Source organism: Coturnix japonica, chromosome 5 (genome assembly GCF_054131305.1).
Source record: "Coturnix japonica strain WE chromosome 5, WE-NBRP24, whole genome shotgun sequence".
Lineage (NCBI taxonomy): Eukaryota > Metazoa > Chordata > Aves > Galliformes > Phasianidae > Coturnix > Coturnix japonica.
Window position 1 is genome coordinate 16,180,503 of NC_140667.1, and position 24,880 is coordinate 16,205,382.

General features: G+C 42.5%; 2 protein-coding genes across 6 annotated transcripts in view; one reads left to right on the plus strand and one right to left on the minus strand.

The window, feature by feature from the left end:
- Positions 1-522: 522 nt before the first annotated feature.
- On the minus strand, positions 523-2,683 carry AKIP1 (A-kinase interacting protein 1). Its single transcript, XM_015864072.3, has 4 exons — positions 2,514-2,683; positions 2,289-2,402; positions 1,862-1,912; positions 523-957 (listed from the first exon to the last, which is right to left on the minus strand). The coding sequence occupies exons 1-4, from the start codon at positions 2,667-2,669 to the stop codon at positions 814-816; spliced, it is 465 nt and encodes a 154-aa protein (XP_015719558.2). The 5' UTR covers positions 2,670-2,683; the 3' UTR covers positions 523-813.
- Positions 2,684-2,761: 78 nt separating this feature from the next.
- DENND2B (DENN domain containing 2B) overlaps positions 2,762-24,880 on the plus strand; it is a 139,642-nt gene continuing 117,523 nt past the window's right edge. Inside the window, exons 1-2 of one of the 5 annotated variants that reach the window (XM_015864089.3) lie at positions 3,215-3,400; positions 17,470-17,588. The gene's annotated coding sequence lies outside the window, so the exon portion shown is untranslated. Of the gene's footprint in view, positions 3,401-17,469; positions 17,589-24,880 lie in introns of all 5 variants that reach the window. The other 4 variants (XM_032445153.2, XM_032445156.2, XR_014947068.1 and 1 more) reach the window with 4 other exon arrangements.

Here is a 24,880-nt window from a genome sequence, read left to right on the forward strand (position 1 = left end):
CATTGTCTCTTGTTCTGTTGCTGGGCACCACTGAAAAAAGCCAAGCCTCATCCTCTTGACTCCCGCACTGCAGATGCTTTTAAATATTGCTGATTCCCTCTGACTTCTCTCCTCCAGGCTGAACAGCCCCAGGTCTCTCAGCCTTTCCTCATACAGGAAACACTTCAGGCCCCTTGTTATTTTTGTGACCCTCCACTGGACTCTCTAGGAGATCCCTGTCTTTCTTGAACTGGGGAGCCCAGAATGGTACACAGCACTCCAGCTGTGGCCTCACCAGGGCAGAGTAAAGTGGGAGGATCATCTCCCTCCACCTGCTGACCATTAAAAAAGGCACTGTTTCTTTATCTGAATTATAAAAATATAGATAAGGGAAATATACTTGAGATGGATGGTCAGCTGCTCTAGTGCCAGAGCTGGTGTATGTCTGCATTCACACCACTGGGATCTCGTTCTCTGTGGGTAAGAACATGACATGGACTTTCTGCCTGAAAAAAATTAGCATCACAAAGACCAAACGATGTATTTATTCCACTGATTGTATCTTTAATTATTTCAAGTTTAAGATCCTCAGACACAGTCGTGTGATTGGAATTAAGAGACACGAAGTACAAATATTTATGAAATCAGTGTACAAAGTGGGTTGCATACAATTGCATTAGGTTAGCAAATAAATATATACAGGCAATAAAAATGGACTCCCGAAGAACAGAATGGTATTAAAATACTAATAAGAAATAGTTAAACATAATTCATTATATGCTTTAAAAAAAATCCTAGTATTTTATTCCCATGATTGCCAGCAAACAATCAACGTCATAGCACAAAAGTTAAATCAATGCTTTGTCCAGCACTAACATCCACCACGTGGGTTTGTTTCACCATGTCCTCTGAGGTTGCCGTGATAGAATAAATGCCAGGAGAGACTTCAATGTAGATGTCTTTGGAAGCTTTCTTGGTCTTTAGGGACACAGAAGGAGGGGAATAAACAGCTTTCTTTATTATTTAGACATGTTAAATTTCCCATAAAAAATATAAACTTGGAACTTGAATAAAAAAAAGTCATTTAAAGTGCTATCTAAATGTTGTGGATTTTTTTCCCCAGAATATATGGGCAATATAGAGATAGAACTGTGAAGTATTTCTATTCACAAGTGTCACGTTTGAAGTATTTAATGATTTAATCCATGGAAATAATGAACAGGCTGTAATCTCTATTTACAAAACTAAAAGCTGTCACCTTGAAGTGTTTTGCACGTAACAAAGAAAGTCATCCATACGCCAAGTTAATCTCATCAGTTCATACTATGGCACAGTTTCTATGGTTCTCATCTTTTGTGGCTTAGAGGCTCCTGAAATTGATTCAGTGAGGTGTTTGGCTTTAAAAAACAGCAAAGTTTTCTTGTGGACAAATAGCAGCCCTCAGAGGGGACTGTATCAGGGCCAAGGATAAATGACCAAGCAGATGCTGCGTGCTTTGTTCAGCATGGGGAATAGAACAGGAGCACAAGCGAGGTGAGAGCAGAAGACTGCTGGACTACTGCTGCTGGTGCAAATCAAAGCTGCCTACAGAACATTCACAATGTTTTGATGGTCTATATGTATATAGTGTGTGTATATATATATATATATATATATATCAGTATATATATATATATGAAGGAGACTCTTGGCTGTGCTGGATGGCCACAGTCTGGTTTATAATTAACTGTGTCAGTCTCTGCCTGTTCTACAGCCCATCTGTGTACTGTGGGATGGTGAACACACCATTCATTGAGCTGTGCTGTCACAACATCTCCACATCTGACTGTAACCTGATAAATAAATGTTCTGCATTTGAAAACACGTTATTCTGTAAACTTACATGTTGCTGGCAAGTTCTGGCTTGACTGGATGCTGCAGAGGCTGCACTTTTCTGGAAAGAAAAAGACACCGTTTTCTGATGATAAGCACACAGAGGTAAATTGGGGAGAGGGGATGCTCTGAGTCCATTAAAGTTTCCCCTCTGCAGCAGGACTGAAACCATTGTTGCATCCAGCAGTGACCCTGCCCTGGTGCTGTCAAATCTGCCTGTGCTGCAGCTGTCCCACGCTGATGGCAGGAATAACCTTTCATAGACACCACAGGTTGGAAAAGACCTACAAGATCATCTAGTCCAACCATTCCCAATACTTCCCGGCTAAACCATATTCATCAACACAACATCCAGGCGTTTCTTGGACACTCTCATGGTCGGTGCCCCCCCCACCTCCCTGGGCAGTGCACTGCAATGCCTGCCTACCCCCCCTTACCGGCTCTAAGGAGGACTCCAGCTCTTCTTCTCCCGCTTGCCGGCCGTGGTACCTGCAGATGTGTTTCACTTCGTTCTCTCCGCAGCTGCGGGCTGGCAGCAGGCTGTAGTACTTCTAACAACATCGCAACACAAGCGTTACCCGGAGCTGCATCACAATCACGCTGCGCTGCCGCCACCTGCAGTCAGTCGGAGCGCCCCGCAGTCACCACACGCCCGCAGTTACCTGGCACTCCCTCGTGGCTCTGGCCATGCAACTCATGACGGAGCTGAACGCGGCTCCGATCCGTTCCGATTCTTCCTCCCGCTCCCCCCGGCGCCGCGCCCGCTCCAGCACGTTGCGCGCTAACTGCGCCGTGCGCCCCGTGCGCGCCCCGTCCATCCCGCCGTCACAGTGTGCGCATGCGCCGCAGCACATCGCCCCGTCCTTACGCCGCCAGGGGGCGCCCCGCCCCGCCCCGCCCTATAGGAACTGCTGCAGCGGGACGTTCAAACGCGGCTCCCCGTTGCGGTGGGGCCGAGGGGTCGCTCAGTTTCGGGACAAAGGGTTTTTGTTGCTATGTGTCCTCATGCAGGAAGGCTGCTAGGTGCAGTGCCGGCTGCCAGCTCAGCCATGGCAGGGCGAGTAAGCACGTGCTGAGCGCTCAGCTGCGCATCGCTGGGCGCTGATTTCCAACCACGGAGCACGTGTGCTGCGCGGGTCCGGCGGGAGCTTTCCTTCCTTCCTTTCTTCCTTCCTCCGTCCGTCCATCCCCGAGCGCTGTCAGCGTTATAAAGGCTGAACCGGCCGCTGCTGCTCGGGGCGAGCTCGTCCCGCGGGCTGCCTGCTCTCTCCTCCTCCTCCCGCCCGGTCTAGGCCCCGTCTCTTTGCCGTCTCTTTGTTGGCGGCCGGCCGGCTGCTTCCCATTAATCTCCCGCACTGGCCGTGGCCGTCCCCACTTCCTGCCTTCGCATACTTCTCTCTCCCTCGATCTCGCTCCTTTCCCTCCTCCTTCCCTTCCTCCCTGCCCCCTCCCCTTCTTTCCCTCTTCTCGGCTCCTCAGAAAAAGCTACACCCGCCCGTGCTGCGGGACGGCGATCGCGGCCGTCGGGAGCTCTCCCCTGCGCGCCTCGGTAAGAGCCGGGAGCCGCGCCGCCGGCTCGGACGGGACACCGGGAGCCGCGGGCAGGGGGAGCGGGGCGGGGGGAGAAGCCACCGCCCGGCGCCGGGACTCGGCGTGCAGGCAGCCGCCCGCCTCCCGCTGCGGGGCGGGCCGGGATACGCGGCGGGCTGGAGGGGCGGCGGGGGCTCCCGGGGCGGCCGCGGCTCGGCAGCGCTGTGCCCCGGAGCCGGCTCCTCTGCCCGGGAGAACAACGCGGTGGGATTGAGCTGAGTGGGACGGTGAACCGGCCCTATGGGTTTGGGGCTCGGGTGTGTGTCGAGGAGAGCCCGATAGTTCTCCCCCAGTGCCCGCTCGCGTCGGCTGTCCAGCTGGATGTAATGTTTGCGTGCTCATTGAAAAGAGTCACAGAGCCACCTGGACTCCATCGGAAGACTTTAGGATCCCAAGGCAGATGCAGCTGAAGAGCTAAGGGAGCTGCTTCAGCAGTTCACTTGGTGGGAAAATGAGATGTACTGCTCTTGGCTTGCTCCCAAACGTTTGCTTTACCAAAGAGCGAGGGGTCACTGCAATCAAAGAGTAGTGGCTGCATATGAGAGAGCCTCTTATGTTTACTTCATTTTTATCGCTCAGCTGTATTTCGAACCTTAACAGTGAGCCAAATGAAGCCGGATGCATACTGTAATAGCGTGGAATGGGTCCATAGCAATGTTTGTTATCCCCCTTGTTTTACTGTTGTGCTGACTTTGGGTAATAGATTTTCTTTCAGTTCGTTCTGTCTAAACAAGTCTTTAACTTCAGCTAGATAAAGAGTATTCCAGTAAGGGCCACCTAGAATGATCAAAACTTGTGGCAAGGGACGGAAGTGTTGGCTGCAGTCTCATTGCTGGTAATGCAGAGTCGGAGCAGGATGAACTGAAGTGAGACTGACTTGCTTTCAAGAAACAATGATGTTTTGTTTATTCATGATGAATGTACACTCAGTAGAGGAGAAAAATCCATATAGTGGAAGGATAATGGAATAGAAGTATCTTATGTTTAAGACCTGATTTGAGAAAATCATATATGCTTCAGAAATGTGAAAATACAATGTTCATTTTCACGGTCAATTTGTACAGGTGGCGTAATGCAAATCTGCTGCCATTCTGAAGGATAAGATTCATACCTTTGGCCATTCGTTTCCTTCTTACTTTAAGATCAGTTATTTAAAGGCAAAGCATCCCATTGGAGCAATTACTATTACTTTTAGCAAATTACCGTAGAGTATAATCAAGCTTCTTTTAAAGCCGTTTGCAGTCTCTGTACTCTTAAGAGTGAGCAGACTGGTGGGATCTGCCATTCTGCTCTTGAGATGGGACTGGTTCCTCTTGGAGAATGGAGGAGTGTGAGTGGACTCCATAGGTGTATGTAGTGGGGTGGGTAGTGCTGGGCACCACTGGGGGACAGACATTGTCAACCTTCCACATTTGCTTCTTGCATGCAGAAATGGGGGAATCCTGCCTGGTTTGGTTTAGGTTGTTAAACTTCCATAGCCAGCTTGGTCGTTGTAGTCACTGCATTGCCTAGTGCTGTGAAGAAGCACCTCCTGACCTTCCTTAGCCTGCATTTTTGTGGTGTAGCTGCCAGGACTTGCTCCAAGGAGCTCAGAACTGACCCTCTTGATTTTCCTGTAGTCAACTGACTTTTAACATATACTGTAGCACTTTAAAGGAGCATGTGACCCCTTATTATTTGTGACCCTGCGAACCATTGTGTAATCTGTTGACTGTAATGTACCATGCCAATTTATTCTCGGTTGGGAAGTCTTGCCAAGGACTTGATGGAATAGCACGATTTTATCCACTTTATTGTTTTCATTGTGTTTCATAAACATCTAAGACCCTCTGGGAAGAATCACTGGGGCGGCTGGGCCTCCTTTTTTAATTGCTGGTTAAATAAATGTTGCCAGTTTAAAAGAAGAAAAAAAAAAGTGGTATGCAGGATTTCAGAATGCCTGGAACTGTTAAACATTCATGTTTAGGAAGCAGAACTATTTTTAGTGTAGGGGCATTTAAAGGAATGGTACTCAGCCCTTGCGAAGGGGTCACTGCTAAGAGTGTTGAAGAGCCTGCTTTCAGCTGGTGAGCAAAACCAAGTTTCCCACAGCTCAGTAGAGCTGAAGAACCAGATCTGTACTTTTCCCACTTAGATAAACAGGGAGGATGGAGTTCTTGTTAGTTTACAGTAGTGGGAGTGAGGAGGCTTGGATTCTTACTTTGTACACATATAAAAAAATTCCTTGGTCCTGGGGAGATGCTTTGCTTTCTGATTCAACCAGTGTCAGTGGTGGAAGTGTGGGACTGAAAGGCTTCTCACTTTCTGAGAAGGTCTGGGAACTGGCAGCTGAAGGTACTTTGTATTAACCCTCAGGATGTGTCACGACTCTCTTGAATGCATCCCTGGCTACCATCTTCATCTACAGCTTAGTGAGCTGGGGTTAAAAAAAAGGATGGATGCTTGAGAACTTGAGTCAATTTGGGATCCTCAGTCCATTCTGAGTATAGGGCTGTGGTTGCTAAATAAAAAGCTTTGGATCCACTGTGGATTTTCCTCATCTCCTCTGCCTGGAAAACAGAAGCACTTGCTTTTCATGGTTTAAGAGAGTTTGGTTTATGTCAAAGTTTCTATGTGTGCTAGATCCTTTGTGCCAATATTGTGTGTTTTGAGCAACCTAGACAGGGCTAAGTGTAATGTGGACTCTTCCAGGGTAATGGACCAAAATCTGCACTGTTCAGACTTTCAAAACGTGCCAAATTATAGCTGAGTCAAGTCAGGTTTCAGTGCAGACTTCATTGATTTCTTGTTTAACATAGGTTCGATTCAGATTGCAAATTATTTGTTTGTTTCCCCTCTAATGTTGAATGCAATGTGTGCTAGTTTGCTCTTCATGAGCAACTGCTGCTTTTCAGACTTTTTGGTCTGCAGTTGAGGTTTAGTTGGCAGTGCAGATGGAGGCAAGTTTGGGGAACTGAATCCAAATATTTACATTCTTGATTGGCCTAGTTTTTATACTTGTAAACACTCACGGTCACATTGAACTTTGGTGAGGTTATAAGTGGCTTCGTCAGGCTTTGGGGAGTCACACCCTGCAAGACCTGAGCATTCCCCTTTTAGGAAGAGTTTTGGATATGTTTTTCAGGTGTATACCTCAGCTGAGTATGAGTGTTTGTCACTGTTTATCTGACTGCAGAATCTTTTCCTGCACCTTGCTTTCTTTTTCTTCTTTCTTTTTCTTCTTCTTCTTCTTTTTTTTTTTTTTTTTCTTTCTTTTTTTCTCCTGGTGAGATTCATCAAAGTTCAAAATGTCGTGGAAGAGCTGTTCTGTGTAGAAGGTTATGGCACAGTCTTTGTAAATCCTTGTCTGCTGTGCTGCTGCAGAACTCTGACCCGATGGAGTGGAGCCATAGTTAAGACCCTTCTCCCTCCACGGTTACCATTTTCCTGGTCCTTACTTCTTGGGCACAAAAAGAGTCAGAGGCTTGATTTGAACAGTGAGGATGTTCACTTGTGGGGAACCGGACTTAAGCCCTCTTTTCATTCATGTAGGCTTTGGTGGCCTTGCCTGTGGTGGGGGTGGTTGGAGATTCATGATCCTTCAGGTCTCTTCCAACCCGGGCCGTTCTGTGAGTCTGTAATAGGCTATGCGTCTGATCAGCTGTTGCTTGAGTAGAAATTTTGTGATCACTGAGGACCAAGCCTCTAAGTTCTGTTCTGCATTAGCAATTGAACTTTCTTATCTGCCTTACCACACAGCTGAGAGTTAGGGATCAAGTGGGCAATGCTTCATTGCCAACTCACCCTATTGCTTGGGAATCCCTTTCAACTCAAGTTTGGAATTTGAAATGATAGCTTTGTAGTGGAAAGCCTGAGACTATCAATGTGACAGAGTTACACTGGGTTATGGTAGGAGCTCCTACTCATCATCTGAGTGATATAACTTTATATCCTTAGCCAACCTGGTTTTGAGGGAGGTTGCAATAGTTTAATCCACAGTGAACACGTTTAGAGCAATCCTCTACCTGGAGCTTGTGCACAGATCATTAGAATTGTTTAGATAAATGGATGCCAATTCATATGGTCAGTATTTTTTTTATTCATGTTGCTGTAAGCTTGTAACCTTGGAGATGCATAGGATAAGAGGAGATGTTCATTTTAATGCTATCTTTGAAGATATGTTTGTTTGAGCTAGATCCTTCTGCTGAAAACCTGTCATCCATAGCAGTGCATTTCAGGGAGTTTGTGCAAGTGGAAAAGTCCCTAAAGACACACTGAAAGCACAGTCAGTTTTAGTCAAAAATGTACCCTGTGTTCACACACATAGGAACAGGATGTAGCTTTGACTTAAGTATATCAGTCTCTTAATTTCTCTTTAAAATGAAGCTGTGGAAATGCTTGATGTATGAACATTTAGAGTTAGCGCTGGTGCCAACACAGGAAACTAGGTCTTTGAGCCGAAACATTTAACAGTATTTCTTAACTCCCATGTCATTAAAAACACTCACTGTATAAAGTTCTAATTCGTTTAATTGCTTTGATGGGGTCATCACACCAAGTTAATGCTTTACATTCTGCTTCTCCCCCTTAGAAAAAAGGGGGATTATTTGTCTTTGTGCATCATCCAGTCTGAATTGCAGGGGACAGATGCTAACCCACGAGCATGATGCCAAGGGCCCTGCTTGGCCTGTTGTAAGTACTGGTGCAGAGACTAAAGTGCTTTAGGAGAGCTCCCCTGGCAGATCTCACAACCTTTCTTCAGTGAGATGTTTTAGACATGGACTCTTGTTCTGAGATGTCCTTCAAGTTAGTGGAGTGGAGATAGATCTGCCACCTTACATTTTTTGCTTTCAGCAATGTTACTATTTGGAGGGAGTACAGGCAATTTTTGCAAGACAAAATGAAATAAATGAGGTTTGAATTATGCTGATACTTTGTCCTGGTGGAAACTGTTATCGCTCAGGGTCACTGGAGGGGGAAATATATCTGGCCCAATGTCACGTTGCACTGTGAGTGGACACAGTGTGCTAATGAAAAGTGGGGATTATTGACTCAGCGAGTAGGAAAGTGCTTCTCTCATTTGTGCTACAAGATCTCAATGGTTGGAGTTTCCAGTATGCCTCACCGTTTAATCCTCCCTAGGCTCAAAAGCTCCCCTTAGCCAATGTTGTTTAAATGAGCTTCACTAACCGAGAATGTTGTTTTGAAGGTATGGCAGACCAGCAAAGTGTAAAAGCTTGCCAGAATCACCTGTGTGGTGACAGGCTGTGAGCAGTTCCAAGCTGCAAATTGGGGAGCAGTTCCACACCACTGCTTGTGTTTTGCTGCCTGCTGTATTCCTGCCAAATGGTTAACCTTAGTCTTTGAGCAGAAAATCCCCCATTTTGCACAGACTGTGTAAGAAATGGCTGGCTTGGGAAAGAAGTGAGGTCACAGCAGGAAACGAAAGAAGGGGATCAGAAAGAAAAGAGGCCTAAGACAGTCTGAAACACCCCATGAGCTGACTGTAAGTATTACATAGCAATTTACAGGATTGCTAAACAGCGTTCAGTACTTGTGGATACAATTCATGCACCATTAGGTTTGAATATATGCTTCTCCATTACTATTTGACGGATGTATCTATTGCCAGAGTAAAAAAAAACCTGAACTATTTAATTGTAATGTTAAAAAAAAAAAAAAATTCATGCAGGGAGTGATTCCATAAATGAGTACTTCTGTAATTTGCTGTGCTCTGATCTCTGGTTTCATGCTTAATTCCCAGTTACACCAGACTGAAAGTCACTAAGATGGTTGCTCTGGCTTAGCGTGGGCAGCTGAAGTGAGCCATTACTCTGTACCCTGTTCCTTAGGAAATAAGGGACGCTGAGTGATGGTTGAGTGCACACACACTGTGCAGGTGCCTGTTCTGTGTTCCCTGAAACCAGAAGATTCTTTTGTTTGCTGCTGTGCATGTAAGGAGCCACTTGTTTAATGCTTGTGACAAGTACAAGACACGGCTACTGCTCCACCCCTTTGCTGCCTGCCCAATTGAGACAGTGTTTCTCTGCTGAGTTTGTTGCCTGCTTAGTAGCTCTTTGCTGTTTGTTTGTTGTTCATAATAGTCTGGCCTGCTTCTTCGGAAAGTGTCTTTCTGATTCACTTGGAAGGTCTGGATAACTTCTCTCGTCCTTGGAAACAGGACCCTTGGAGGCTTTTGCTGACATAGCAGCAAAGCAGCCAGTAGAAGAGTTGCTCTTCCTCCCTGGAGATATCCCCAGGCCTGCGAAGCAAAGAGAGATATCATTGCCCTCAGTTGGTGACGTGGTCTTCTGCTTGACTGGTTCTGATGTTCAGGCTTTTATTTATAAGAACAGTAAGAGAGACGTCACTGTGCTTTGCATTCTAATGCCAGCATCACGTGAGTTTTGATAAAGATTCAGCTTTAGTTCTGTCTTTGTTTGCTATTGAGTTCTCTCCTACTAAGGCAGTTGTCTTTCAGTTGAAGAAACTAAAAGATAAGTTGATGAATGCAGAGTTAAGATGATATTTCCCAAATGAAACAGCGCCAATAACTTTTCAGAGAGAGAGTAACAGTGGAGGGCAAAATGTTATGAGGAAAAGAAAACAAAAGAGAAAAAATAAAATAAAATTGTTTTTCATCCATCCATTTCCATGAGAGTAGATTGTTCCCTGGCACTGAGACAAGGTATATGTTTGAGGGGAAATGACTGTCTCGTCTTTTCAGTTAGTTGGATCACTGTATATTGTGGTATATCTGCCAACAGAAAGAAGTGAAGAGGATGGTACTTAGCATCAAAATACAGCATCTGAGACAGAGGGGAGGATGTACTTGCTGCCCTGGGTTAAAAAGACTTTATTTTTTTTTTTGAAGATCAATAATTCAATCCCTCATCATTATTTTTTTTTAGCAGAAAGTTTAATAATGCACAGTGTATAAGATAAACCAGACTGTAATTTTTGGCATGCAAGTATCTACCCAGAACTACTGTGGGTAGGCTGGGATGTGATGGGAAAAAGAATCTGGCCTGTTCCTAAATTTAGACTGATGATAGAGGTTTGTGCCCCCTAAAAGTGAATCTGAGCTTTCAGGTATGCTGCATAAATACAATAATTAAATGAAGTGACATATTCATGTGAGAAATTAAAATATGTGATGATTTCAAGGGTCATACATATTAATGAGCCCACAGATAATTAATAAAACAGCAGGAATCCAGTCCTGGATAGTTTAATGCTTTGTCTTGGACCAAACTTCCTTTTCCTTTATGCTGTGCAGCAGAACAGGTTGGCAACCACATCTTTTTGTCCAGCCCAGATAAACATGTAGTCACAAGGTTAGCTGGGGTGGAGACCACACAAAGCAGCGTGATGTGGACTAGGTGAGTTATCCCAGCATGTAGACAGTATCTACTCAGGCCTTAATTGCCTGGCACTTTTTGCTGTGATTTTTCAGGTTGTTCCTGAGACCAGGCCTTAATCCTTTTCCTCTTAGTTAGCTGAAAAGTAAAAGGCAAGAATGCATCAGTTGTTTTGAAGGGAATTTTTTTTGATAGAATCTCAGCATGACACTAAATGTCAGTATGACTCTTTTTTTTTTTTTTAATCCAAGACTCATTGACATACATAGGATATATGTTTTTTTAATACACAAGAAAAGGACTCACCTCCACTATATTCTGTAATGTCAGTGTTATACTCTTATCTCTTCAATTTTTATCCACTCTGGGAGCAACCAGCCATCCTTCCTCAGAAGAGAATCTTGATTCTATGTCTTGTTTTCCAGATGCACCTACTATCAAGTACAGTGCCTATAGAAAGATATCAACCCTGGTAAAGAGATACTGGGTTGTGAATCTTGTATTCTATGACCTACTTTTGTTATTGGCTCACGGGGAGACTTAGTGACTCAGTTACCTGTAATCTCAGGTTGTCTGTGATTTTGAAGAGATAACAGATGTCTCTCCACATCTTCCTGAGATCTGCACATGAAAGGAGCAAAAGTTCCTAAATGCTCACAGTAAGCTACTTTCTTTGAGGTGTACCTTTTCAGTCTGTTGCATTTCTTTCCTAACTTGAAAATGGTGTAATGTCCTTAAATAGCACTCCTAAGGCTGATGGCAGTTCTACTGTAAAGCTGCGGACAGCAGAAGGTAGAGCCTGAGGACTGCATGTGACTCAGAGAGCTCTGAAGTTAGGAAGGCAGTACCTCGTGTTTGGTCTCCGCCGACACCTGTAGCCAAGCAAAGAGAAGGTGTTGACATTGGAAGGAGCTGCAACCACACAGCTCTGCCAAATATGAGGTGAAACCTTAAAGGAAAGGAATAGCAACAACATATGACCCAGCAAAGAGTATTGACGACTACTCCCTCAGAGTTTCTGGACCATTCAAGTCACCCGACAATTCACTGGCTGCCAGCTTGGCACTGTTGTTAGAGGCTCAAAATGCATGGGCTTTATGGGCCTGTTAAAGCAACACTACACAAGGGCACTGTTAAATTATTTTTGTGATGCAGCAGAAGTTCTGACTTTTTCTCATCACATTTCTTATCGCCTAATAATTGTAGCTTCTATCAGGTTACACTTTAAATTAAAGAATAGAGAAGAATAGAGTACAAATTTGTTTATAGTTAATCATGCCCTGTGAACACCTTATTTCACTTCTATATTAAATGTGTAACAAATCTGTTTTGCAGCTACCTAATAGGAAATGATGCACTGGTCTCACATGTACATTTACTGTGATCTCAAGTTTTCAGGTTAAATTAGGTTTTAGATAACAGTTTCTCTGGAAAAAAAAACAACTTTCAAATGATGTTATTTCTTTCTCACTCCCTTGGATTCTGTTAGTTTTTTACATATGCCTCCAGTTTGACTTTCTAGAGTGACTTTCATACCCTTGAGGAAATCTATCCACAATATTTGCAAAATCTTCTTTATTACAGTGAAAATGGGTTCCATTTGGGACAAATATTTTTACCCACGTGGATGAAATACAGACAGTAGAAGAAAAATGAGTGGGAGCCTTATTTACATCCTCAACTGTGTTTTCATTTCTGCAGTGGCTCTCTACTTAGGGTTAGAAGCACAACCGTGAGCTGCTTTTCTGTTGTGAAGGGGATGTGGGTTGGCAAACTCAGTTGCTGTCTTTTTCCCCAGTAATTTTTCTGTCCCTTTTCAGCATTCTTGTAGACACTTCTACACAGCCTGGCATGCAGACATTTTGTTGTGCTTCTTTCAGCATCATACTATGTTTGTTGCTACTTTGGAAGTTCTCCTTTCTGTCTTAGCTGATGGTAGGTGATGGTTTAACCAAGAGGCCAGGCTTGCTGGCAGTTTCTAACTCAGATGGAGGAAAAAGGTATGTTAGTGGGATAGAGAACATTGAAAGTAGTCTCAACTTGTGCACTGTGAGACTGAATGGGAGTGGTTTTAGTGCATCACTTGTTTTCCTCAGAGCTGTTTTCTGACCTGAGGTAATTAGTCCTGAAAAGTCTTCTTAGTTTAGACAGTTTGTGACCTGCCCCTACCCCCACAGCTGTTCCACCCTCAGGCGGTTTGGGCATGCCTTTACACCAGGCCAAATGCCAACTGCATATTTGGGACTAAAACCCCATCTGCTTTTTTTAAGAAAAAAAACAACAACCAACATAAACCCAAAAATGTGACTTTCATTTATTTTTTATAAAGTTTGTTGTTCAAAATAGGAGAAATAGGAGTTTGACCCTTGAGCTGTATGAGTATTTGCATTATTTCAGCAAAACGCAAGTGCCTGCAAACAGCACAGACATTGTGTGTTTTAGACAAGGATACTGAAGAAATGGGGAAGAAAAAAACACCCACAGCAAGACAATGAAAATGAATTTAGATCTTCCAAGTGTCTCTGTATCCTGTGTGGAAATCTGATCCATTGCTAGTTTTCTGTGTTTTGTTGAATAGTGACACCAAGTGAATTGGAAAACAGAGATGAACTTGCATTCTTCCATGGTTGCTACTTCAAAGATTGGGGTTGATATATCCGTCTTCAAGGCTGAGTGATGCCCACTTGCTGTTCAGCTCAGAGTGCAGTCCTAAGTACCTGTACTGATTTGGGTTTCTGCTCCATTTGTGCAGCAGGCTGTTCCTGGGGCAACACGAGGAGTGCAGTCCCATCCACAGTGCTCTTCTTTACTGTCAGGGTGAACCTCAGTCTTTTTTTGCTGCGTTGTTTTTAAGACTGAAAAAGGAAAGCAGTCTTCTCACAAATTTTCTTACTTTGCTGTATTAAAAGAGCTAGAAAATTCCAGCATGGTAGTGTTTTAACTTTTGCTTAAAAAATGTGAAACTGTGTGAAATCTGGCTTTGAATTAGGACTGGCGGGTTTGGCAAAGCAAGAAGTGTGATGTGAAGCTAGTTTTTGTAAGGTCCTCTAAGACTTTCTGGCTAAATGGCTTTTCACATGCTAAAAAGCACTGCGAAAGGCTGTCTGTGTAGGTAGGAGACCTCACAAGGGCATGTTTAGTTCTGTGTTTCAGTGCATGGCATCAGAACCCTGAAGTAAGAAATATCTATCAGCTGTCCAGCAAGCAGATAAAGGTGCAGCCCTGTTGGAGTCCAGTGGTTAGCAGTCAACGCAGATCAGGTCTGGACTTAGTGACTGAACATGTGCCTTTCTGCCTGTGGAGTTAGTGCATCTCCTAGATTTAAGCAGTAATTCTTGCCACTCTGAGCTTAAGAAAATGTAACAGCGATTGCCCTGCAATGTTGAAGTGTCATCTAAAGATAACATGAGTTCAGGCCACCAGTGCTACTGTGCAATTGTAAACCATACAGATTAGGCTACCTCATAAATTAAACCAAAAACCCCCTCCTTTCCATCCTTACCACCCTCTATAGGGACTTGTTGGACACAGCGCTTTTGACTCATACTGGAAGATTACCAAATTTGGAAACACGGGGTATTTCTGACCAATTTGGCATTGAGTACAGGGTGCTATTTAAATTCTGGTTTGGTTAACTACACTTTTGCCTCCACAAACTTCCTCTCTTGCTCTAAATGGCTACAATGATATATTTTTTTCCCCTGCTCCCTCTGTACTTGTGTGGCTTTTTAATGTTAAATGCCAAAGATGAAGCTGGATTTCTGAGTTCTCTACCCAAAGCTAACTCTGTGATACTGCATGGTAGTGTAATAAGGTTGTTGCTTTACTACTTTTGCATAAGCACTATTGTTTTCCTTCAGAAATTAAGCTTACAGTTCTAAGCAAAGTCTATAGGTAAATAGCTGTGAAATTCTCTATCTAAGAAAAGGGAGAATGAGTTACCAGTAAACATTACTGTGTAAATGAGAACAAACCTTTAACCATTTCACTGCTGATTTACTGTGAAAGTTGCATTTTCTTGGATTATAACAGGAGCTGAGGAGCAGAAGCCTAACTATAACATATTTCCTCAGATTATTAAATGAAACATAAACAACAAAACAAACAATGGGTTCTGCTATTTCTAGACCTATGTAAGAGTAGTATTTGCTATGATGCTACAGAGTAAGTGTCATGAAAATATTAAGATACACCTGTAGCAGGGTGGATTTCCTTTTGAAGTTTTTGAAAGGAACTAATCCAACCAAGAAATGTTGTGCTGCTCCATTGTCTTCTTTTAGTTCATTCCAAAAGACAATGTTTATTCTGTTTGTTATGAGAAGTTACTGCCTTCAAGTTAAAAAAAAAAAAAAAAAAAAAGCCCTTCCTCTAACAAATAGCAGAACTCCAATGCTCCATTTATTGTCTTGACATTTTGTTTTATCGTTCCAGTTTGCAGAGCAGTCTCCAGAGGTTTGTGAAGTATGCATGAGTAAGAGAGAGAAATGCTCTCCTATTTTATTTCAGGAACTTTGGGGATTTTAACTAGGAATCAGGCCTGGCTGTATCTGGATTCTTCCCATGAGTGGCACTGAAAGGATCTAGATGACATGGCACGCTCTTACATCATCTACTTTTCCATGCATTTTGCTGCTGTGCCATACTGTTTGCTAGCCAAGTCCATGGTCTCTATGGAAGTATTTTCCGATGGCTGACTTTTATTACCTTTATTCATAGACCAGCATTACCTACATGTACCATTTAGTATTTGGTGCCTGATTTCTTTGTTAATTATACACATGTTAGTAGAGTGTGGGAGAAGAAATAACAAAAGTACCTTTTCCTTTGGAAAAGGCTGCTATAAAAACTGGACAAGTGGGCGTGAAATACATGTTAACCTTCATTCATGCACAGTATGCTAGAAAGTGGTCAAATATACAAACCACTAGCAATTCTCAAAGGCTGTGGGGGACTCAAGCATCATGGCACTGGTCTTAGAAAAATTATATATGGGAATCCTCAACATGTATGGGAGATAATGTTTTTTTTTGTATCCCAGAATATAAATGAGATGCTAACTTGAATAGTTTTGTAACATGGAATGTCTCTCTCTTTTTTTTCTTTTTCTTTTTTTTCTTTTTTTTTTTTCCATAGCTTTACATAGTTCAGTGCTTCCCCTTCATTTCCTCATGCCTGAAGAATGCAGACAAATAGCTGAAAAAGGTTTGTCTTTAGTGCTGTTAGGTCATTAAGGTTCTTGGCCAAAAAAGATCCCTGACCTTCTTGGTCAGAGGAAACCACATTAACAGCAATAGTTTTAAGGAGTTTATAGTTAGCGTGTCTCAGCTGTTGTGTATGGGGCCTATGGGGATAGAGCAAAACCTACTTCAGCTTTTTTCATGTTGTGGAAGGTTGATGCTTGCAGAAGATGCAAAAATGCATTCTTCCCACATCTGTGTTTTCATCTCCAGGTCTGCCAGTCTAAATGCTGATGAAAATGTAAAATGAAAATTGTTCCCTCCTATGATTACTCTACAAAACTGGCTGAACTGGGAGAAAATTGTGAAAGGAAAAATACTGTGTAACATGAAAATCATGGTACATCAGTAATACAGCTGCAAACGTTATCACCATGTCAAAAGCATATCTTTAACAGAGTCATTCAAAGAAAGATAATGAATTATTTTTGAAAAAAAATTATTAAGGGCAAGGGGAAAATCCATACGTGCTTGCAGGGGAAATGTATAAAGCAAATGAGGGATTTTACATACTTTGGTATATGGCAGAGACAGTACTGTGTAGAACAGGTTCCCATAATTTGATGTCAGTAGAATGACCAGAGGAACAATGAGAAGAATTTGAAGTGATGCTATTATTCAGAGCTGTAGTGATAGGGAGAAGCTGTTGGAGTTTGTTATATAGAGTGGGGAGAAGAGCATTACAAATGTCATTAGTGAAATTGAATCTGATAGCTGATATACTACAAGCAAAAGCCAGAGGAGCTGATAGCAAATCTGTGGTATTTAAAGGACATGCTTCATTGATCAGAACTAAGGAGAAAGGGGAAAAAAATAACAAACAAAAAAAGAGTGAAAAGGCTTAGGGCTTGTGCACTCCCAACACCCAAGTGATTTTTCCACACGCAGCTGTGTTATTCTGACTGAAGCTGGAAATAACTGTGTTCATACCAATGAGCTATATTTATTTTGTTCAATTTTTATCTTGCTGAGTATTTTGTAGTTACTCTCTGCCTCATCTCACGGTCTTCCTCATAGGTGCTGTTGGTCTCTCACTGATCATTTGGAGTTATCTCTGTTCATAGCTCACTGGGTTTTGTGCCCAAGTCTTATCTTAACCCTTGGGACCTGAAGCTTCTAACGCTGAATGCAATTGCAAGTTGGCCCTTGAGGGGATATTGTTGAGTCCTTAAAAGCTATTCTGTTTCTTTCTTTATGCTACTACCATTTGTATGTAGTCCTGTTCTAAAATACTTCAGTTTGATTTTCACTGTGTGTCCCTGCTCCTCTGCTTGTGTTTGCTGTCATCTTTTTGCTATTGGCTTCGCTCTCTTCTGGAGAACGCTTTTGTCTTCACGTTCTCCCATTTCAGTTGTTTCAAGCACTTGCCCTAGGGGGTGGTGGTGGTGATGTTTTTTAATACAGTGACTTACTGATTATTTTTTTTAATTATTTTTATTATTTAAATTAAGGGAGTACCTGAATCTTGCTGCTCTAACGGAAGAGCTCATAGCAAAGCACTTGGGTTTGTTTCAGCATGGAAGGTGGACCATGTATGAACTGAGCCCTCAGCAGAATTTCTTCAAATACTGTAAGTCCTTTTCTGACACTGACAGTCCTTTTGCTTTGTCCCTCTGGAGAAAACAAGCAGAATATTCAGAGCACGCTGCTTAAATCTTAATCAATGTGCCACTCACATCTGTTATTTGAAAGCATAGCGCTTCACCCTTTCAGGTACAGAACCCATGTGTAGGAAGTTGACGTAAAGTTTCTCAGATGATTAGTACCTGATTAGCTTCAGATAAACGCTATCTTCTTGCATTTGTTTTTGTTTTTCCTAGTCCTAAGATTTCCTGTGTTGTAAAACTTGTGGGAAAGTTTACTTGTGTGACAGGCTCTGGCTAATTTCACTATGTCCAAAAATATGAAGATTTAAACTTCTGGATAGTGATCCAAATCATCTATGTTCCCAAATGGCGTGTGTTCTTTGTTGAGCATTGCTTTTCTTTATTATGCTTTAGACTACTTGAATGTATTGAGTATTGTGTACAAGTGTCTGAAGTTCAGAATATCCTTTGGGGAAACTGAGTTTAGGTTCTTGAAGGAAACAGGTAGTGTTGAATCTGAGCAGTGTAGACAGAATTTGGAACCTGAAGGCTTCTTCATGAAGAAAACATACAAGATCTCTTCTTCCTCAATATTTCCTTATTGGAAACCAAGTTTATTTTTAGGACTCCCAGAGCATCTGTCTGATGTGGAGTGTAGTTTTTCTTTTAATGAACTAGATTTTATCCTTAGTCTTTCATTTCATTTGCTGTGCAGGCTATGAATCACTGCAGAGGGACCAGTTCTTTTGTTTTTAAAGGTGCTGCTTCTTCAGTTGACTGGGCAAGTGGAAGATTGTTTTCTTTAGCTGAAAGCAACTCCCAGAATTTCTGTCAAAGAAGAGAAAGAAAAAAATATATATTTATCCTATCTGAAAAGATGGTTTATAAGGATGAAGAGTGAATCTCCAAAAAAACAAAATGGAATATTTTCAAAACTGGATTCCAGTTTTGGCCAATATATCTGGTCTGTGCCCCAGCAGGCACAGTGAGGCTGAGGTGCTAATAAGGATTGCTGTGCATGTGGGAAGGTTACATGCTTACCCTGCACCATTGGTGCCCCAGATATTAGCACCCCTGGGAGAGTCCTTTTGGGCCATTAGGGCCAATGCTTGGGAGGTGAGTGTATCCCTTACAAATGACACAGCACACAGCATTTTGAACCCATGGTTTTGTCTGTTGGAAAGCTTTTCTAATTCTTTGCTGGTATATTAGTTAGAAATATTTTTCTGATTTCCAGTCAAGGATTTACTCACATCTAGTTTCTGTCTAAATTGCTTTCTAGTCAGTCAGGAGGAAATAAACGTTGAGTGTGGTGAATAAGATTTGCTATGCCAGTGTATGGACAAAGCTGTTTACTCTTCCAGTCTCGCAATATTAGCCCGGTGGATTCTGTGTTTGAATAGAACTATTCAGCGTGGTTCTGGTGCTTTTTAAATGGAAGAACATGAGTCCGATGAAGCCAATAGAAAGGCCCATGCTTGTTTTCAGTGGTCTTGAGAACTAAGCTTTATAAAGTTTTCAGAGAGCTGGAGGCAGATGTGTCTCCCACCCACAGTTTGGGCAATGAACATGTGTGCACAAGGCTGTTGTAATTAGGAGAGAATTCAAAGGGAGCTGTGCATCCAACGAGAAATAATCATAGGCTGATCTGTGCCTCGGCGGTGTACTTTCACACAGCCTCCATCTGTAGCTCGGGGCCTCTCCAGAGAAGGGAACATCAGATGCACCCTTCTCTCTCAGGATTATGAGATGTACACAGATGTTCCTTGGGGACTGGGATGAAGCCACCACATCTGGGGGGTTTTTGTGTATTTATTTTGTAAGGATCCTGATCAGGCTGTTTAGGTCAAGAACATACAGCAGCTTGTTTGCTTGCAGTTTGATCTGAAAGGAAGGCTTTTGGTAGCATGTGCTTTTTGCGGTTGAGGGTTGTTTTTAGGGAGTGAAGTATAGACAGCACATGGAGATTTAGTTGGTAACTTATTGCAGGAATGGCTATGAAGTGGGCTCTAAGTAGAACTGTTGAAGAGAAAGACTGTTCCCAAACATTGTAACCTAGTGAGGGAAGAGTGATATGTAGTTGAATATGTTGATATTTGCTCTGAAATGGTAACAGAAAGCTTTGGTAATGTGAAACCTCATGCACTAAGTTGGTGGATCCCTTCTAAATTAGTTGATATTCATCTCCAGGAAGTACCATTCTTTTGTGGGTGGAGGGGGAGAGGGAGTTGGGGTAGGTATGTTGTGGTGTCTGCAGAATGTGTCATATCCTGAATGCCCATCTCCCCTGGGAGACTACAGCTGCGTCAGCACTCAGAATGGTGGCAGCAGCCTGCAAGAAGTCATTGGCAGCTTTCAGCAAGGAAGAAAAAGCTGTCATTGAAACCACAGTTATCAGAAGTCTCTCATTTGTGTCATGAAGTATAGCAGTGCAGTCACTGGCATTGGCTGGTCTGGCCCTCTAGTATTCAAATTCCAGATTGGCTGATTTATTTTTTCACTTTTCATCCTTTAAGGGCTACCATGTTGTAGTCCCCTTGCTGCTGTGTTTTGCTGGCAAGTGAAGCAGTTCATGTTTGCTCTGTATGTAATTACTGTGGTTAAGATTATTTAAAGATAGAGCTAGGATTGTTTTGTCGCAGTGTGCCCTTATAGTATGGTTTTGTGGGAGATGGTGAGTGATAAATGCAAAAAAATACATATAATCTTTTTACTCTTGCCAAATCCACTGTTTTATGGTGATTTTTTTAAATTTAATTTTATTTTATTTAATTCTACAAGGCTTGTTTTTCTGGTGTTCAGTTATCAGTGAATCTTGGCCTTTTCTGTCTTCCATACCAACAGTGGAAAACTTGGAAACATGAATCCCAAAGATTTGAAATATAGAGAGCTAATAGGATGAGTTCAGTCTTTACATGTTCCTTAACTTTTGAGATTGGTTTAGGTTATCTTGCAGCCACTCAAGGAACTGACTCAAGGCATGGAAATGCTTAAACCCAGTAACAGGAGTTTCTTCTCACTGTCTGCTTTCTGTTGTGTTGTTGGAGAGAAAGCAGGAGATAAGACTGTGCCTCAGCCTCTCTCCCACCTGTCTGATGGACACTAGAGCAGAATAATTGCATCTACACAGTGTGGAGAAGCAGTGACACTTGCTTACAGGAACCTGCACCTTGTCTTCTGAGAGAGTGAGGTGGTATCTTTCACTTTTCTTAGTGTAGATGAGTATCTACATGGGATGGTCAAACACACATTTGAATAACATTGTTTATTTCACGGTTCTTTTCCTACTTATGTTACTGAAACTATTTTAATGTTGCTACCAAGCCCCCAGCAAGACCAAAGATTCTGCCAGAGGAGAGGATGGTAGTTCAGAACTGCAGTTCTGTGTGAACAAATAAATACTCCAGAGAATCCCTGAGAATGGAAGCTGTGGGCCTTGGCATGGCAAACCTATCAAAAAATTGATATTGTTTGTTTGTTTTGCATTTGATTTTAGTAATAGGCAAAGTTTTCCAACCATATATTGTGCACTCTTTGACTAAAAAATACTTTCATTAGAAGGAAGAAAAACAAAGAGGAAGAAACAACTTTTCAGAGAGATTCTCATACTGATTGTGTTTTCCATTTAAAATGATTTGCTAAAGATAAAAGCTGGAAGGCCATAGATTGTGCCTGTATGGATGTGAAAGGTGCTTGTAGGTGAGAGGTGTGAATGGGGTGGAAATGCTTGGTCCCCAGCTCTGTGCTGGCCTGTAGGTCATCTTTCTTTCTAAGGATTTTTGGTATTTTTTTCTGCTGATGTCTGCCTCTCAGTCATTTGGAGGAACAGGGGCTAGTGAGGCAGCAGATCGGTACAGTCAAAACAAGCTAGATGTTAGATGGCTGGGAGTCAGAACGGCTTTGCTTTGCCACCTAAGAGTCATGCTTCCTGTGTGAATGATCTTACTTTGACCAAGACTTAAACCACAAGGTTCAGGGAGTAACCACTTAAAGAATTGGTTAGGTTTGTAGTTCCCTTTGTGAATAACATGAAGGGCTGAGAGAGAAAACAAAGATCCTTACTTCTCAGCAAAAGTGCAGAATAAAGATGATCAAATTCTCTTGGGTTTTCTTGTTACTGGTATATATCTTTTTTCTTGTGGAGTAGAATTGGTGGGGTTTCAGAAATATGCTCAGTCAGTGTCAACCATTTCCTATTGTGGCTGGCAGCTGTTCTCAGTGTTTGCAGATGTGGGCACAGAAGCACTCCTTATGAAACAATTGCTTGAGAAGAACAAAAGGGTTCTGGTGAGGAGAACATTTGCCCCCATAAATTACTGCTGTAGCCTCTTGTTGGAGCAACAATTGAGTAGGATTCTGCATCCCACGCTTGAAAATGGTCTCAGGTCTCATCACTTCTCGTACAGTGTTCCCCAGTGAGAGGGGTCAGCAGTATTTGTGTGCCTTCTGTGATATTAAATGACCCACCCTCCTCCTCAGCAGTATGAAGCTCTCTTTTGAAATGCTATGAAGTCACGTATTATGTGGCTGGATCATTGAGGACGTGTGTCTGTGGGGTGGCACACACTGGTGCTGTGATGGAGAATGTGTTGTCCCAGGTTCATGTTTGCTCCAAGTTCACTGGCTGTGTGTTACGGTGTGACTGTGTGCGTGGCACAGAGGACAAAGTTACATCAATTAGCATAACTGCCTCCCTGTTAAGGAAGAAGAACTAAATCAAAAGATATGAGGAAGATTATTCAGGATCAAATGACGCTCTTGATTTTCCAACACCACCAAGAGAGACTTGTCACATGAGACCAGTCCAAAGCTTACTGGGCAGTCGGTTGCAGCAATGGCATGCTTTAGTCATGATGTCTCACCTGTAATGGGTTAAAGTGTGGTGGTGTTACACCATTACGGATAAGTTCACAATTGGTTTGTGAACAAATCACTTGGTAATTCTTTTAACTAACAACTGATTGATACACTAGAAAGTCAGTTAGCATGATAGGTGGGAATGTAGTTATGGTTGGGGTCTGTGCAGCTGTAGGGTTGTAGGCTGACTATGTAACACTACTGAATGTAAAAGTGCTGATTCCTGCTTTCATACAGGCTGCTGGGATTTCAGATTTGCCATGTGTGTTTGTTCCTTTATCACTGAACCAGAGTGCTTGAGTGAAGACAGTCCAAAAGGGATAGCAGAGCGAGAGAAAGTAAGGGCAGACAATTTCTGTCTCTTTGTCAAAAAAAAATAAACACAGTATAGAACGGTTTGTAGAGCTATACAGCTCTGCCTTTGTGTTCTGAGAGTGTACCTGATTTACTGCATAAATCAGTCTGGTTTAGCGTAGTTCCTGCTGAATCTACATGGCTACCTTCATCTGGTCATGTAAAAGGCAGCTTGCTGGAAAACAAGAAAGCATTTCAAAAAAGTGAAAGAAAATGTGCTGAAAACCCATCCCTTGTCCCCCCGCATCCAGTGCCTGCTGGCACATCTGCCACAGCTGCATCCAGGGGCATGGTGGTTCTCAGCTCCCTTGCTTGTGGCATTTGGGCATTGTGTGTGGGTAAACTGGTATGGGTCTTGGCCTTATTATTATGCTCCCAGTCTCCCAGGTTGCTGACTTTTATGCTAAGTAGTGCAGTTCAGACATGGCTATCTGATAGCGTTTTGTTTATACAGGGAGAGCAACAAATGCACTGTTAGCAAAATGATGCAAATCTTTCTGCTATTCAGCTCTGCTTACCCATGGTCTACAGTCTCAAACAGACAAAGAAAATTAGATAGAAAGCAGCTATGGTCATGGGCTTGCCCTGACCAGCATCGCCTTTCACCACTTTTGGAGGTGGATTTTTGAGCTAGATGTACCATCGGTTTGACTCAGAAGGGCTTTTTCTATGTTTTCAAGGTAGGTCCTTGCTCCAGTGCCAGAACTGGATACAGTATTTTTACATTCTCTGGTGTTCAGCAAATGTGCCTAGACTTTTGTTTATTTTTAAGGGGTTAATATAGAATGAGCACATTTTCCCTACCTTCTGGGAATTCAGAACGTTAGCTTACATTAGCTTCTATTTAATAACAATAATGTTGAGAGATGGCTATCTCAGGGAGCTAAACTGTATGTGCACCCAAGGGCAAAAAAAACCCCAAATGACAAAAACCCACCAAAAAAGTGAGAGTGGAGGAGGGGAGATGGATAAGGAAAGTGCTTGTTTGTGCAGTTTTTTTCAGTGGAGGGTGGAGGTGCTCTGTAAAGAATTTTGAAATAATAAAGTATCTTGTCGTAGTTGAACAGAATGGATTGAGATGGCAGTCTGTGCATCCCTACACACACAGAAGCAAACATTCTTTCCTTTTCTGTTTTTGTACACAAACCAGCAAGCGCTCATGTTGCCATATCCATGCATAGAGCAGGGCTGAATATAGCTCCTTGACTTTTTCATTGGGTTTTAAGATGAGATAAGGTTTTAAGATTCTACAGAGTTTTTCCTCTGTAGAAAGCATTTGTTTCCTGTCTTTAGTAGAAAGTCCTTTTCACCCACCTGATTTTGACAATTGACATAGCAGAGCAGAGAAGCAAGCAGGGAGATCCATCCGCTGATGCAGCAGGTTCCAATCCCCCCTGCAGCCCATCCCTTGGCAGGTTTTATTTCCTGTCACAATTAAGGTCTTTAAAACCATTTGTGTGGTTCCCCCAATAGAAAAACCTCTACTCTGTATTAATGGCTAAGAGGTCTTTCTACCAGATGTAAAATTCAGTGAAACATATACAATTTCTTCGGTTTTAACAGGAACAGATGATTTAATAAGCAGCTATAAATCTCCTGGGAATGTGCAGACATAGTCAAACAATACACTTCTGCCAGATTTTTCACTGACTAGACTTAAAGCATGAGTCATAGCGGTCTGCTCTGTTCTCCACCTCAGATGCCTGCTGCTGCTGTTCTCAGAGGTGCAGTGCTGCATTTAGGGGTGGCTTTTGTTAATGGACTTGCTCCTTCTTTCAGGAGATGGTGTTCAAGCAGTTGACTTTCATTCTCTGCGTGTGCATGGCGTGTCTTTTCTGTTCCCTGGCCCAGCTGAGGTTTTCAGAACAGTGTAGTGAAAACATTTGGGGGTTATGGTAATACATTCTCCTAAATGGGGTTAGTAGTAAGAATGTGGTTAAATGAAGAGATAAAATCAGCCTCTTCTCAGTACAGCCATGCTTTCCTTCCAGCAGTCTTTGGCCACTGTATTAAGTTTAACACATTTATATTAACAGTATTTCTAATAAGCTTCGTTTATTTCCAC